Source organism: Rhinichthys klamathensis, unplaced genomic scaffold, assembly GCF_029890125.1.
Source record: "Rhinichthys klamathensis goyatoka isolate OS25496 unplaced genomic scaffold, OSU_Roscu_1.1 h1tg000261l_1, whole genome shotgun sequence".
Classification (NCBI taxonomy): domain Eukaryota; kingdom Metazoa; phylum Chordata; class Actinopteri; order Cypriniformes; family Leuciscidae; genus Rhinichthys; species Rhinichthys klamathensis.
The window spans coordinates 608,575-622,260 of NW_026606782.1; the positions used below are offsets into that span (position 1 = coordinate 608,575).

The following is a 13,686-nucleotide window of genomic DNA, read 5'->3' on the forward strand; positions in this document are numbered from 1 at the left end:
ATTTGCATTATAAAATCAAAACCTTTTGGATAGCAGCCAAAATGGTCTAGGTTCTGATATAGGCAATCACATTATATGGCAAGCATGTAACATTTCCCACACACTGACATTAAAGTCAAGTTCAGCTGTTCAATTTTTCCTTAACCCCCACTCTGCTTAACAACACAGTTTTGTGGGAACCAAGCTAATTTATCCTCTTATCCAGGAACCCTCAGAATGAGTCCTGCCTATATACATCTCTTTTTAATGTGTTTGGGTGATTTCTGGTCTAGTTTATCTGATCTGTTTGTAATACATATATTTGTTAAATCTAATCTGTGTGCAGCTATACATTGAGTTTCAATTAGCCTATGTCAATCAGTTGAGGACGTCTGCATGTATATTTAACAACAGCTTTTGTGTTGAAGGAAAAAAATATATAAGACCTATATCAATGTAATTGCTGCATCCCATTTAAAAAGATAGATCCTTTGTAGAGGTGCTTAATGTATATTTTATTTGATCTCTGAGTTATCAATAAACAATAAAACATAATCACATTTAATGTGATAATGATGACAGCTGCTATCATGCACAATCAGATTTTTTTAATTGTGCACTTTCCCAGGATACTGTGCTATATTAATTCTGCATTAAAAATAACAAACTATATACAAAACATAAATATTTGTTTCGCCAGATTGACATTTTTGTGCATAAACCAAAACAAAACAGAAAACTGAGCATTGTTCACCCACTTCCTATTAACCACATGACGTTAATGAAAGTAACAGCAATCACTTTTCTAAGTATAATTTAGGGATTTCATTCAAAAGCCACTTTGAAATGTGGTTCAAAGAGTGAGGCAACGCATCTTGAGAGATCATTCAGCAGATCACCCTTTAAAAAGGGTATTTTGCATGTTGTTTTAAACTTGCACATTACCTATTTTTTTATTTATAATAATAATTATTATTATATAAGTATGCCAGAGTCCCTACATCTCTGAAAAAAATAAATAAATCAAGCATATTTTGGGGCTGAATGTGATTTTTTGTTCTCTACATCTTATTCAAGTAAGATACAGGCCCACAGTAGGAAGAGCAACAACAAATACCACTTAGGAAGTTCAATAAATTCAAGTAAATCAGTTCAATTGTGCAATATAGCCCCTGTGAAATGAAAAGACATGTTTGAAAAAGCCTAAAACCGTTTAAAACACTCAAATGTTTACAACCGAAAGCTTAATGTCCAGCAGGCACCCAAGTGTGAAAATTAAAGTCTTATTACTGCAGTTCTTTACATTATATGTGCTGTTCAAACAGTTTAACCATATAAACCTCTATAAATAACTGAAATCTGACAATACCAGAAGCTCTTGTATCTGGTACATTTTCCCTTTTGAATTATAGTATTGGGCAGTGCTGCCCACACCTGAGACTTATCCCCTCCCTCGACTCCTCTTCTTGTACTGTCCGACTGTCTTGATTCTGAGATCTGTTAGTACCAGATCCTGACCCCTCCTGAGGATAAACTTTTCCATCAGGCAGTTTGAACTCAACAGATGCGAATGAAGACATACTTCCATTTTTCTTTGCCCACATTTTAGAAGACTCACCCATTGGAGATACCTTAAGTTCCTTGTTCCTCCTAACATCCCCTCCACTGTTGACACTGTTGTCATCCAAGAGAGGATCAGAGTCACTGCAATGTGAAATATTGAAGTATGTACACTTCGGTGTAGGGGGTTTAGCCATGTCCTCCAGCTCTGAAGAGGATATTACCGCCAGAGGCGAGGCTTGGTTCTCACAATACAGGCAGGGTGAATCCTCACTCCTGTTGTCTTGAGCTGTGTCAGCTGATGTGGTGTCTCCATTCCCATACATTCCCATGGACACAGGAGGTGAGTTTCGGATGAGGTGGTTTTCTTTGAGAAGCCACCTTCCTTTATCAATCAGCACTCCGTCTCCAGAGTCCACATTATCTTTTAAAGCCATGCGCTGTACAGACTCTACATTAAGTGAACTTTTATCACTAGGCGATCTACTGTGGCAAAGTGGTTCTTGTATTGCACTTTTAGCATCCTGGAAAGAACCAAGGCTACTGCTTTTTAAACTTGTACTGGGAGTATGTTTTGTTGTCTTCCATGTAGATGATTTCATAAAACCGTTCTCTTTTACATGGTTTTTTCTTTTTGGCTTCTCTGTGCTTTGTTTTATAATATCTCGAAAGATACGTAACCTCTCCACCTCCTCTTCTCCACTCTCGGTAAAAAGCTCCTGCGACTGGTACCCACCATTGTCAGATGTCTCAGGCCTGTAATCAGAAAGATCTGATGTATTAGGGCTCGGGAGACGTTTTTGACCGTACTGATCATCTGTCTTTTGGCAAGCCATGAATATCTCCCTCATTTTGCATTTGTCTGGCTCTATTCTGCGGTTACCATTTGAATCACATGTGACAGTCAGGATAGAGGACAACAAAGCTGAATTGATTAAGTCTAACAGCTCTTGTGAGATCTCAGTTGGATGCATTAGATAATTATATCCATGTTCCATTCCCAAACTCTCTTCCTTCTCAAACTGGTGCTCACTTTTACTAGTACTGCTGCATAACTCCCTTTCCAGTGAATCTTTAGTATCAGTATATGCAATAGAGTGTTGAACACCATTCACATTATTATTATGAGAATCAAGCAAACCGCCATAATAATCCTCCTCATCCTCTTCAGAATTGCGCTCTTCAGTGGAACTGTCCTTTTTATCGGTGGGTCTACCTTTCTCTAAAGTCTGAACTTTGTAGGGTTCAGAATCACTAGTGCATGACTTTTTTTCTGTCACATTCTCATCCACAGCCTCAGGATCTGTTACTGTACAAGAGTCTGGTTCAGCATCTGGATCGGTTTCTTCACAGACTTCAGAGCTCTCATTATCCACCTCATTAATGTCATGTTCTTCTTCAAGTTGTGTTTTCTCATATTCAGCTTCAGGGGTCATTCTATTATCGTCATTACTACCTTGTTGAGGGATGCCGTTATTGTAGTGTGGATCAGAATCCTCACCTTCTGAGACCTCTGGAGTAGAATCTTCTTGATGATCCGCATCTGGAGACATCACCTGATCATCTTCTTGACTAGATGTTTCTAATGTTTGATCTCTACATTCACCCTTTGTATCATGGTGAGGCAATGACGTCTCTGAGGGCTCTGAGTGAAGGGACTCACGTTCTGATAAGATGTACTTGGTTTCTTGTTCCAGTCCTCCATCACCAATGGTTTCCTCAAAATCAGAATGATCAGCTTGCTCTCTGACACAGTTCTCAGCTGTACTGTACTGATTTTCCTCATTTAGCTCAGCTAATTCTCTGTCTGGAAATGGCACACACTCAGTTTCTGATGCTGAACATAAGCATTTGGCATCTGTGTCGTCAGGTTCTGAAGCATCTGACTGTTCACTAGGTTCTTTTATGTTCTGGATGATGTCCTCCTCCTCAATATCAGTGTCTTCTATTATATTGTCCTCACTTTCAGAAATACTGTCTTGGTCATCAGAGAGCTCAGAAACTTCTTCTTCAACTACATCTATCATCTTTCGTTCTGATGTGGGGGAACAATTTTCTTTTGCATCTTTGTTTTCAGATTCTGGGTCTTCATACATCATCCTTTCTTGCATGTTCTCTGCATTCATCTGGTTGTTATCAGACATTTCTAAAACCTCTGCTTTACTTGAATCACTACCATTACCCTCAGGTGATTGATTGGGTACTGCTATGCCAGAATCTTCATTACCATGGTCCTTTTCTATAGTTTCTGAGTCAGGGGAATGAGGTTGAATTAAATGTAGTTCCTGAGACTCAGGATTTTTTGGATCATTGATTATGTCATCATTGGTTGTGTCACTGACTTGGCCATCATGGTCCTTTTCCTCTTCCATGTCAGCAGCTTTCTTTAAACTACCACTCAATGAGCCACCGTCATTTTTCTTTTCTTTACCTGAGATTTCGCTGGTGTTATCAGCATCTTTGATTAAGTCTGTTTGATTAAAATAAGTTATTTCTCCTTCAACAAGTGAGGAAATCTCTCTGTGAAGATCTTCAGGCATGTTCAGTTCATCCAGTAACTGTTCTATACTAAAATTGTTCTGTTTGTCTTGATCCTCCGTTTCTCCTTCTAAGTCTACTTCTACAGCAAACTCCTGCTCTGATAGTCTTGGTGAGAGTGGTGGACTCCCTCCAAAGCCATTTTGCTCTTGGAAATCTCTCCAGCTTTGTTTTAATTTGGATGAAGTTGAACTTTGAAGACTGGTTAAGCTGGCCTTTAGCTCATCTTCATCTTTAATATTGGATATTTTTTCCAAGGACTGCATTACCTGCAGGGCCTCTGGGCAGATGTTGGGGTTGCTGGCCTGCGATTCATCTTTGTAGATGACTGAAAGGCCATCTCTCAGAGTCATCAGTGACAAGAAGGACAGAAAAGCTCTGGATGGAGAACCAAAGACAGAGGCCACCTGAGATGAGAAGTCTGGGAGGCTACTGGACTTTTCCTTCTCCACAGGTGTTAAGCGGGTCTGACTCAATACCCGCTTGATGGACTGAACAGATAAACACAACTGTTGCAAAACTGGTTTCATACCTGACCTAACACTGATTTCTGTACTTTGTGATGTCCCAGAAGGATCTGGGGGAACCAAGTTCTCAGATGACTTGTGCATTCTTACAAGACCCTCCTCTTCAAAATGTACTGTCAAAACTGGCATCGACTTACAAAAGCCTATTGGCCTTTGTGGCTCGGTTGACTGTCCCTCACACCTTATTTGTACAGATGGGTGAGACATTGGCCTCTCTTCAGCATTATGTTCTAGACCAGGGTCTTCATCCTCTACACTATCTTTTTCAGGGTCACTTTTAATCTCAGAGCCATCAGTGGAGTCATTCCCTATATGGAATACCGCCCTTAGTACAATCTCAGGATGGTCCGTCTCATCATTATAGGGCACAGATTCTGGTTCCATTTTTTTCAGCCAGTTTTCAACATATTGATTTACACTAGAGGAAGAGGACTGTAGCACAGGCAATGAAACACTTTCACTCAACTCCTGTTTTTGTTTAGAGGATTTTGATCTGACACCATTCACTGACCTTTGTTTCTGTAACCTCTTTATCAGTGGAGCTGGATGGGCTGGTGATCGAATGTCTAAACTATTCTTATTTAGTTTAGGCCCTTGAGAATCACTGTAATTTTTGTTTACTTTGTGGGAGATGCCTTTGATGGTTTTATCTTTTAACTTGAGCTCTGTATCTGACCATCTTTGATTCCCAATATCAAGATTCAAGTTTCTACTCTTCGGAGAACTATCCAATGTTTTAATCTTCTTATTTTTGTCTCTTACAGCTTTGTGTTCACGTTTGTCACTTTCCGCTGAGCTAGTCTTTTTCTCTGATCCAGTGTGGCTCATTGTGTCTGACATAATTTGGATTTCTTTTGAAGAGCCTGGAGCACTGACCTTTATTTTTTTCCCAAGCCCAGTTGATTCAGAAGAAGTACTTTTCTTTGATTTTTTGGACTTTGGTGTATTTTTATTACCAACAATGCTTTTATCGTCCGACTCTTGTTCCATTGCTGCTGCTGGATGCATACTTTTATTTGCATTTATTTCAGTTGTGCACCCAACCAAGGTTTGTTTTTTATCATTAGTGAGGATGGATGGATTGTTGTTTATCTTTTTTGGAGGTGTTGAACAGGCAGATGACAATGACAGCATATTAGTTTTTCTACCATCCTGGGAGTTGGAGCTTGTGGAATGTCTAGTGAGATCTACATCACAATCGTTACTTGACGAATGGGGTCCTGAGTCTGTTGAGCCTGGCTTACTTTGAGGCAAAGCTTTTGTGTGGTATCCAGGCTTGTTGTCCACATCCACCTGTGTATTTGCATAGTAATTGTCACACATACCCTGTGATTCATATATGTGCACCACAGTCTCTGTTATTCCCATTGTTCCATTGTTTTGTATTTGGAGAACCTCTGCCATGCCTGAGGATCTGAAGGAGGAGTGAGACTTCTTCTGCTTAACTTCTCCGGATTCACTCCTCCCGGGTTTTGACACGGTTCTTGTGCTGCTGCTACTGCTGCGACTGACCACACAGTAACCTTCAGTCAGCTCTCCCTGTGCAGTTCGCTCCAAGTATGAGTATGCACCCACTGAGTTCTCCTGAACTTCAGTCTCTGAAACGGTTTTGATGTTTTCGACTGAGGCCTCTTTTCTTTGTTGTCTGGGGCCTGGAGTGGGCAGCCTTCTAAAGATGGCCTTAGGCTTCTCAGATGATGTATCACTGCCATAATTTTCTCTTTCTTCCTTGATGAATCCTACAGATTTGTTAGCGAATGTATTGATTTCTTTTGAATCTAGGCTGTGAGGTCCATTCGACTCTTTGCCTGAGTCATTGGTTACATCTAATGAGTTTTTACTTGATTCTGGCTTAGAATTGCACACTGCTCTCTGCTGGCTATTAATGGAGGTGCGACTCAGTGTAGTTGTCCAGTGGATAATTTCCTCTTGTTTTATAGTAAGATGCACCTTCATCTCCACTGTCATGCTGCCATCCTCATTGACCCGGAATGATTTTTCAATGTCGTCTTCGGTAGGCATGATGGGGTTATTCCTCTCCTCCACACCCTCCATACAGTCACAGGTCTCCATCTCATCTGATCCCACTGGCTGACTCCCTTCGGTCTCCATTGATTCATTCTTTGTCCTATTGTGCTCTGTCAGATTTCCATTTAGTGACTTATTGATCTGCTCTACAAGGAACCTCTCAGAAGATAAAGAGAAATTCCTTGATCTTGAAAAAGTCCTCGCTGAAATCTTTTTTTCTTCTTATGGACAAATGGGAGTAGAAGATGGGAAATGGTTTGGGGGGGGGGGGGGGGGGGGGGAGAAAAAACATAATCAATTAAACTTGAAAATCAAAATGTAAGATCAAAATCGTTTTATCACTAAAGAAAAGTGCTAAATAAATCAATATTAAAAAAAGAAAGTAATTTAGGCTTACGTAGTAGTGTCTCAGTTTGTGTTGGACCCAATGATTCAGATATCCTTGACTGGACTTTTGTGGGAGCTTGGAGATTGTAGTTTCCTATTCTGAAGGGTTCGTTACCAGCTGCCACTACAATCCCAGAGCACAAAATTAGGGCAGGAAGTCCTTCAACCTATAAATAAAAAAGAAAGGTAATATGTTTCCAGTAAATATGTGTCTTTTTTTAATTTATTTTTAGTCCAAACATTAAGACATAAGTTTGACAGCTCACTAATAGGTTTAATATTCTTGATAATGCAAAACAAAACAAAACAAAATTATCTAAAATATATTTCAGGACAAATATTGTAAAACAGTTGTTTAACAGTACTAAAATAGTTTGTACAAACCAAAACATAATGGTATAATATCACATTATTTTAGTTTTTTCCTGTTAATCAAAGATATAGGAGCTAAAACTTAATTGAGTGTTTTAACAAAAAACATTAAAATCACTTTTAGAATTTATTGTTTAATACATATATATAAAATGTTTTTTTTTTTTTTTACTTTATTTATATACCTTTTATGGGTACAGTTCAAATAGAGCAAGATTGTGTTTTCAGTAAATCCTTAGACTGAGATTAAACTAACCTTAATGTTAGAAGTTCAGATTCTTAACTATCTGGTTGCCACCAACTTTTATTTAACCCTCTGACACATGTTGTCCAAAACGGTGTACAGATCTTTACAAGCTATTATAACCATTGAGTTACATCCAAACTACCATAGATAGTGATTACACCATTGTGTGTGTGTGTGTTTTTTATTTTTTCTTCTTTTTTTATTATTATTTTACAACAACATGGCTGATGTGCCAAGAACCTCTGGAATATGAACTATTATCTTTAACTTCTATGGATAGGAATGTAACTAACTCTAAAAATATAAAACATAATTTTACAGAATACAAAAAAATGCATTAATATATTCTTATTTTGTAGTTCAAAAATATTTTAATTTAAAATTTTATATAATTGTACCATTCCCAACTTTAAAAAACTTTATTATTTGTTTTGTTCAGACAATGACTTATGCTATGTTAAAAGATGACAATGTTTACTCCTAATTACAGTACCATTCGAGGTCTGTGATAATTTTAGCCAGAAAAAAAATACTATTTTCATACTATAAATATTTGTATACTATATACTTACTCTTCTGCCATCTTCTGTATAAAGCTTCACAACTGGGAACTGCATCACTTGAGAAAGATAATCCATAAGCGTTTCAAAATTTGGTGCTGTTCTTCTATGAACTACAATTACTCGCTTCATGCTCGGATCCCTGTTTTTATACACCGTTAGTCTTTTTGGTGTCCGCACCACCACAGTGTTTTCTGCCATTTTTACTGTCCTTGTGGTCACTTCATTTTTCTTTGCTATCTGCCGGACCAGTTCTCTGCGTGCTCTGCGTCCCGCACTGACAGCTCTGGTAGTGTTCCAAGGGACCTGTCTCTTATGGACCTCATCCAAGTTAAAAGGCTTGACTTTCTTCTGATCTGAGCACAGATAAGCACCCCCATCCTGCACATCATCAAGAGTACGAACAGAATGTGTTCCCCTTGGTGTTGTGATGGTTCTTACCCCAAATGGCAGAGGCACTTTTTTGGAGAGGGCATCTAGAAGAGCATCAAAGGTCTTAAAAGTGCGACTGTTGATGACCATCCGGTGCCCCGTGAACTGAGGGTCTCCGCTTTTGTAGAAGCATACCCTCTTAGTGGTAATGGTAATGGGGTCTGGGTGGGGGGGCAGGGGCCTGGAGACCAAAGTTTGCATGCTCCCCGAGGACACCTCAGGATGAGGTGCATCATTAATGGGTGATGTGCTCATATTAAAAGATACTGTAAAAAAAAAATGAAAGAACCAACAGTTATTATTTAACAAAACATTTTTTTCTGTTTAATTTGAATTTTTTTCAACATCACAAGGTTTTTATTTTTTGTGCATAATAACAACATAAATCCTGCATTACATGCCATAATATTGTTCCCATTAGGTCTCATTAGATTCTACAGTCCTGAAATAGCTTCCGCATCCACTTTGTGTCACCCATAAAGCAAGTGTTTTTGTAAATGAGTGTACTCTGGGGGTCTTTCAGCTGATGACAACAAAACAAAATCTTTAAATTATGTGATATGATATTTTAAATGGAGTCTTATTGGGCAATTCTTACAACAACAAATGCATTAAAATAATCAGTCTGTAGTTCATTAGCAGCAGCAACTACATTCGTCTTTTAGGTATTGTTTTAAATTTTTCATTACAGTCATTAACAAAATGGCTTCTTGCAGTCAGCAATGAAATGGCCTCTCTAAAGGACTAAAAGAATTTGCCCAGGAAGGGTCGCTTTCCATGGCCAGTATAAGAATGGAAGTGAAATGCAATAAAAAAATGCTTAAGCTAATATTTATTGAACTCAACTTAAACTAAATAGAAATAAAACAGAAATGACGTACATTTTATATACACATTAAAACAACCTGAACAATGTTTGTTGATCTGAAAAAGGACTCCAGAAAACTGAACAAACACTGAAACGGGTCACTAGTCCTAAAATGTACAGTATGCTATCTGAAAACACAATTTTATACAGATTGCCTTGCTGTGTGGCACAGACACCCTCATTCAACTGACAAATGATGCTCCACATGTATTTTTCAGTGCAGTAAACCATTGCATAACAGCCACAAGACATGTTCTGGAAATCATGATTCAAAAACGCAAATATATAAAGCTCAAAACATCTCCTGCAAATGCCATTGCATAAACAGTCCATACAGTGTATCTTAAAACAAAAACCAAATTGAATAATATTTGATAATTAGCATACACTTTCTTTAGCAGGTTAATTTACCAATATAAACATTAAAAAATATCTGGAATATGCTACTAGTTTTTGATGCTACTATTTTAAATAATAAAAATCATTGGAAGTTTCTCAACTTACCTTATTTCACATTTTCAGGAGGTTTGAGTTGGCGAGTTTGTTGTCCATCTACTGAAGAGATTATGAACAACGCTCATGGCTATTTTGGGACGGCAGGCATCAGGGTCGATTTGTGTAATCTTTGGTCATGGTTAAACAGCATTTTAGAGAAAGAGAGTATCAAGATTTTTTTTTTTTTAATTGGTTTAAGCCTCTATATATTAAAATAAATATGAAAAGAATATTTTTAAAACTGGTTATTTGTATAATCTGTGTTTTCAGTCATTTAATTGTAGGCTAAATATTAAATAATTTAACTGTATATTTAGCCTACGAGGTGTCTAACAATAAAGTATTGATAATCATTATAACAGCAAGTGTGATAATGAATGACATCACACAAAACATTGTAATTCAGTTTTGCAAGAACCTCCATGTAAACCTTTTGGTTGATCTCAACTGTTTATATAATATCTGCTTCTTTCTCTCTTCTGCCTGTATCAGCAAATCGAATTTCAATTGTAATGTTTTTTAGAGGTTTTCACTCAAACATAACGAGACCTGAAGTATTTTTCTGCTGAGTATGATATCCAGCAGATGGCTGAAGGTGTTTCTAATTTCTTGCAGAGATATAAGCAGATTTAAGGGCTCTGTTAATAGGGATTAGAGTGGGGTGAATTAGAGAGGTTTTATGCTGTAGCTGAATATAAAGGGAAAGGAAGTCTCAGCTGGTAAAGCATGTGACTCTCAGTGGGAACATAACTGTGACTACAGAAGCACAGCAGGATGAATATTGTGATTGTGATATACAGCAAGGCAACACTAGTTCTACTAGTTACATCTAGGATTATGTTAATCTTGGATCATGTTAATCAACCAGCACCAGATATGGATATGAACTGCATAGCCTAATAAGCGTGAATTTAGTCTTGCAATGACTTGCCTGACGAACTTATTCATTCTTTTATTTTTATGAATTTGTTTTATAATGAGACACTGATGTTTGTTCAGTGATACTCAGCGGTTTCTAGTAATCTCAATGCCTTCCTGTCATGTCTCAGATAGTTTTATAGGATTTCCTTATCAGCATGGGGTGGAGATTAGCCGTGCTGTGTTTCTAGGCAAAATTCAAACAGTTTGATTTGAGGAGAACGGTTTCACTCACTGATCAAGCTCTTACTCTATTCTATAACTGCTTGAGTAAAGTTTCAGAGCAGTATAAGGTAGCCTACATTCTGCCATTATTTGCCATAATGCCATTATAATTTTTGATATTTTTGCTCATGTAGGTGATTTACTGGATGTGCGGATCACGTTGTCTTGATCTCTAAGGATTAGAGGCTTGGACACACATGGGATTAGATGTTTGTATGACAAACATGGGATTTTTTTATTTAGTAACAAGAAAGCACTGTCAAAGAGTGACAAAACGCATTTACTGTAAATTTCAGTTTTTTTACTTTTAGTATGAATATGTTAGCCTTAAGGTTATCAATAAGCTAGAGCGCTCCAAAACAATGAAAAAATATGCATTTAGAAGATATAAGTTTTCAAAAATTACAGTCTCTCACTTCCGCCAATATGGATCAACGATTTTGATGACATCACTCTGCACTTCAGCTTCTCATCAGATTTCCTGTCAAATCAAATGCTCACTAGATTTTAAAGCATCCCGCTCCCTACAATATGAATATATGCTGATGCTGCGATTAAAAATCGATTACTTGTTCACACAATTACTATTTTCTATATGGTGAATGGCACATCGCACACTATATAGGGGATAGGGAATGATTTAGACAGTGTAAATATGCTTTACATTGGGGCGAATTAAGTCTGCTTTCGAGTTAACGTCACTCGAACCGATGCAGCGCGCGCACAGTCTGCTCTAGTTCAGAGACATGATCACAGAGCTATGATTGCTGATAATTTTGTTTCGGCTATAGTAGAAGTTCTGAATATGCTCGATTCGGCACAGACCACAAAACATATCGAACCCATTTGAATTCTACACAGAATGCTGTATTTTAAAACGATTTGGAGGAGATTAAGAGGAGAAACGGTTAGACAGACTCGGCATTAGAAACAGCACTTACGAGTAGAGATAACACCGGTGCCTTGAACCAACATAAATTACACAATTTCCAGCATGATTATGTTCACTGTTTTGCTTTAGTAGTTTAATTTTAAATCTAAAAGGGGAATTAGACAGTGACTGTCATAAGCTGTCAAATGCAGCTTTACCAAGCTCAACGGCTCTGGTCGAACTGTTATATAAACTAAATGCTATTGGCTATTTTTAAAGGGGGGAGGAGCTGCTCGATATGTCCCGCCCTGTCTTTCTGTTTCAGTGTCTTCCTGTTTCTTGTGTCAACACACTGAACAATGCTGCATGTTTCAAGGCACTTCAGTGGGCCTTTAAATTACATCAGTAATATTAAGAGCAAAGTAGTACATTTGATTTATCTGTGAGATTTGAATCCTTGGAATATAAAAATTGTAATATATAATTGTAATTGTAATTTGATTATCTTATTTCTCCCTTCTAATGTTAACTAATGATGTTGCAACAACAAACCTTCCAACATGATAGTCTGGAATTTTAGGCAAAAATATTTCACCATGTTGAGCTCGAGATCACGACAATTTGGAGGCCAAAAGGCTCATTTGAAAAACGAATTGCCCACATATTCGAGATGGTTCTCAATGCAGTACATGAAATCCACGGGGAGGAGTCGGATCCAGATCCAACTCCTCCCACCTCACATATACCTAAACCTACCCATCTCCGCCCCCTGATCCCTAAACCCACCCCTAATCCCTAAACCCACCCCTAATCCTACCCATCTCCACCCCTTGGATCTTGATCTGACTCCTCCCCGTGGATCTCATGTACTGCATTGAGGTGCTACTGGAGAATTCAGCTACCCCAATAAAAGGCCACAACCCTGCACACAAACAAGAAGAAAGAAATTTGAAAAGTGTCTTATAGGCTATGCATGTTAAAACTTTCAAAAATATTCCCTGCTTATATTTCACTATCGTGATAGATTAGACTAACGCATACGATACATGTTCTGTAGTTCCCACAATTTCTGCCTCTCATTTTTCTATATGGGTACTTGCTGGAGACATCCCCTAATATCTTACTTTAATATCTTACTTTTTGTGTGTGTGACTGTGTGTGTGTGTGTGTGTGTGTGTGTGTGTGTGTGTGTGTGTGTGTGTGTGTGTGTGTGTGTGTGTGTGTGTGTGTGTGTGTGTGTGTGTGTGTGTGTGTGTGTGTGTGTGTGTGTGTCAGCCACCTCATTCCCAACATGTGAAGACACAACAGATATACCAGTTACATTAATCCTTTAAACTGCGCAACAAAGAATTAATTCAGAGTGATATATCCTCACTAACTTATCTTGAAGACAATACAAGGCAGAAGAATCTAAGCACATTACCGCCTGATCCGACATCAAACCCTGTTTCCATGTCATATTTTGTCCGCGGCTGTGTTGATCGTTGTATAACAAGCACGAGCGCACTCTAGTGTTGCACATAGAGGTTGCTGGGATCTCACCACTGTGCTTTCAACATAAATCGGACGATACCATATGATTAAAACTGTTTTACAAGCAATGTGCATAACACAAGACACTTATGTGTGTAACTTTCATGTGGCTCAAATTATAAGCTTGAAGCAATTCAATAATTCAG

The 13,686-nt window shown here is 38.0% G+C and overlaps 1 protein-coding gene across 1 annotated transcript; it reads right to left on the bottom strand.

Annotated features, from left to right (window-relative positions):
- Positions 1-1,289: 1,289 nt before the first annotated feature.
- On the bottom strand, positions 1,290-10,068 carry LOC130101706 (oxygen-regulated protein 1). Its single transcript, XM_056267539.1, has 4 exons — positions 10,003-10,068; positions 8,211-8,896; positions 7,030-7,186; positions 1,290-6,853 (listed from the first exon to the last, which is right to left on the bottom strand). The coding sequence occupies exons 2-4, from the start codon at positions 8,883-8,885 to the stop codon at positions 1,386-1,388; spliced, it is 6,300 nt and encodes a 2,099-aa protein (XP_056123514.1). The 5' UTR covers positions 8,886-8,896; positions 10,003-10,068; the 3' UTR covers positions 1,290-1,385.
- Positions 10,069-13,686: the final 3,618 nt, after the last annotated feature.

Excerpts from the sequence above, each read along its gene's own strand:
- LOC130101706 (XM_056267539.1), bottom strand. The coding sequence starts at position 8,885 with ATGAGCACATCACCCATTAATGATGCACCTCATCCTGAGGTGTCCTCG. Across the intron at positions 7,187-8,210 it reads ATACAGAAGATGGCAGAAGA|GTTGAAGGACTTCCTGCCCT; the intron begins GTAAGTATATAG and ends TTTTATTTATAG. Across the intron at positions 6,854-7,029 it reads ACAAACTGAGACACTACTAC|AAGAAAAAAAGATTTCAGCG; the intron begins GTAAGCCTAAAT and ends TTTGTCCATAAG.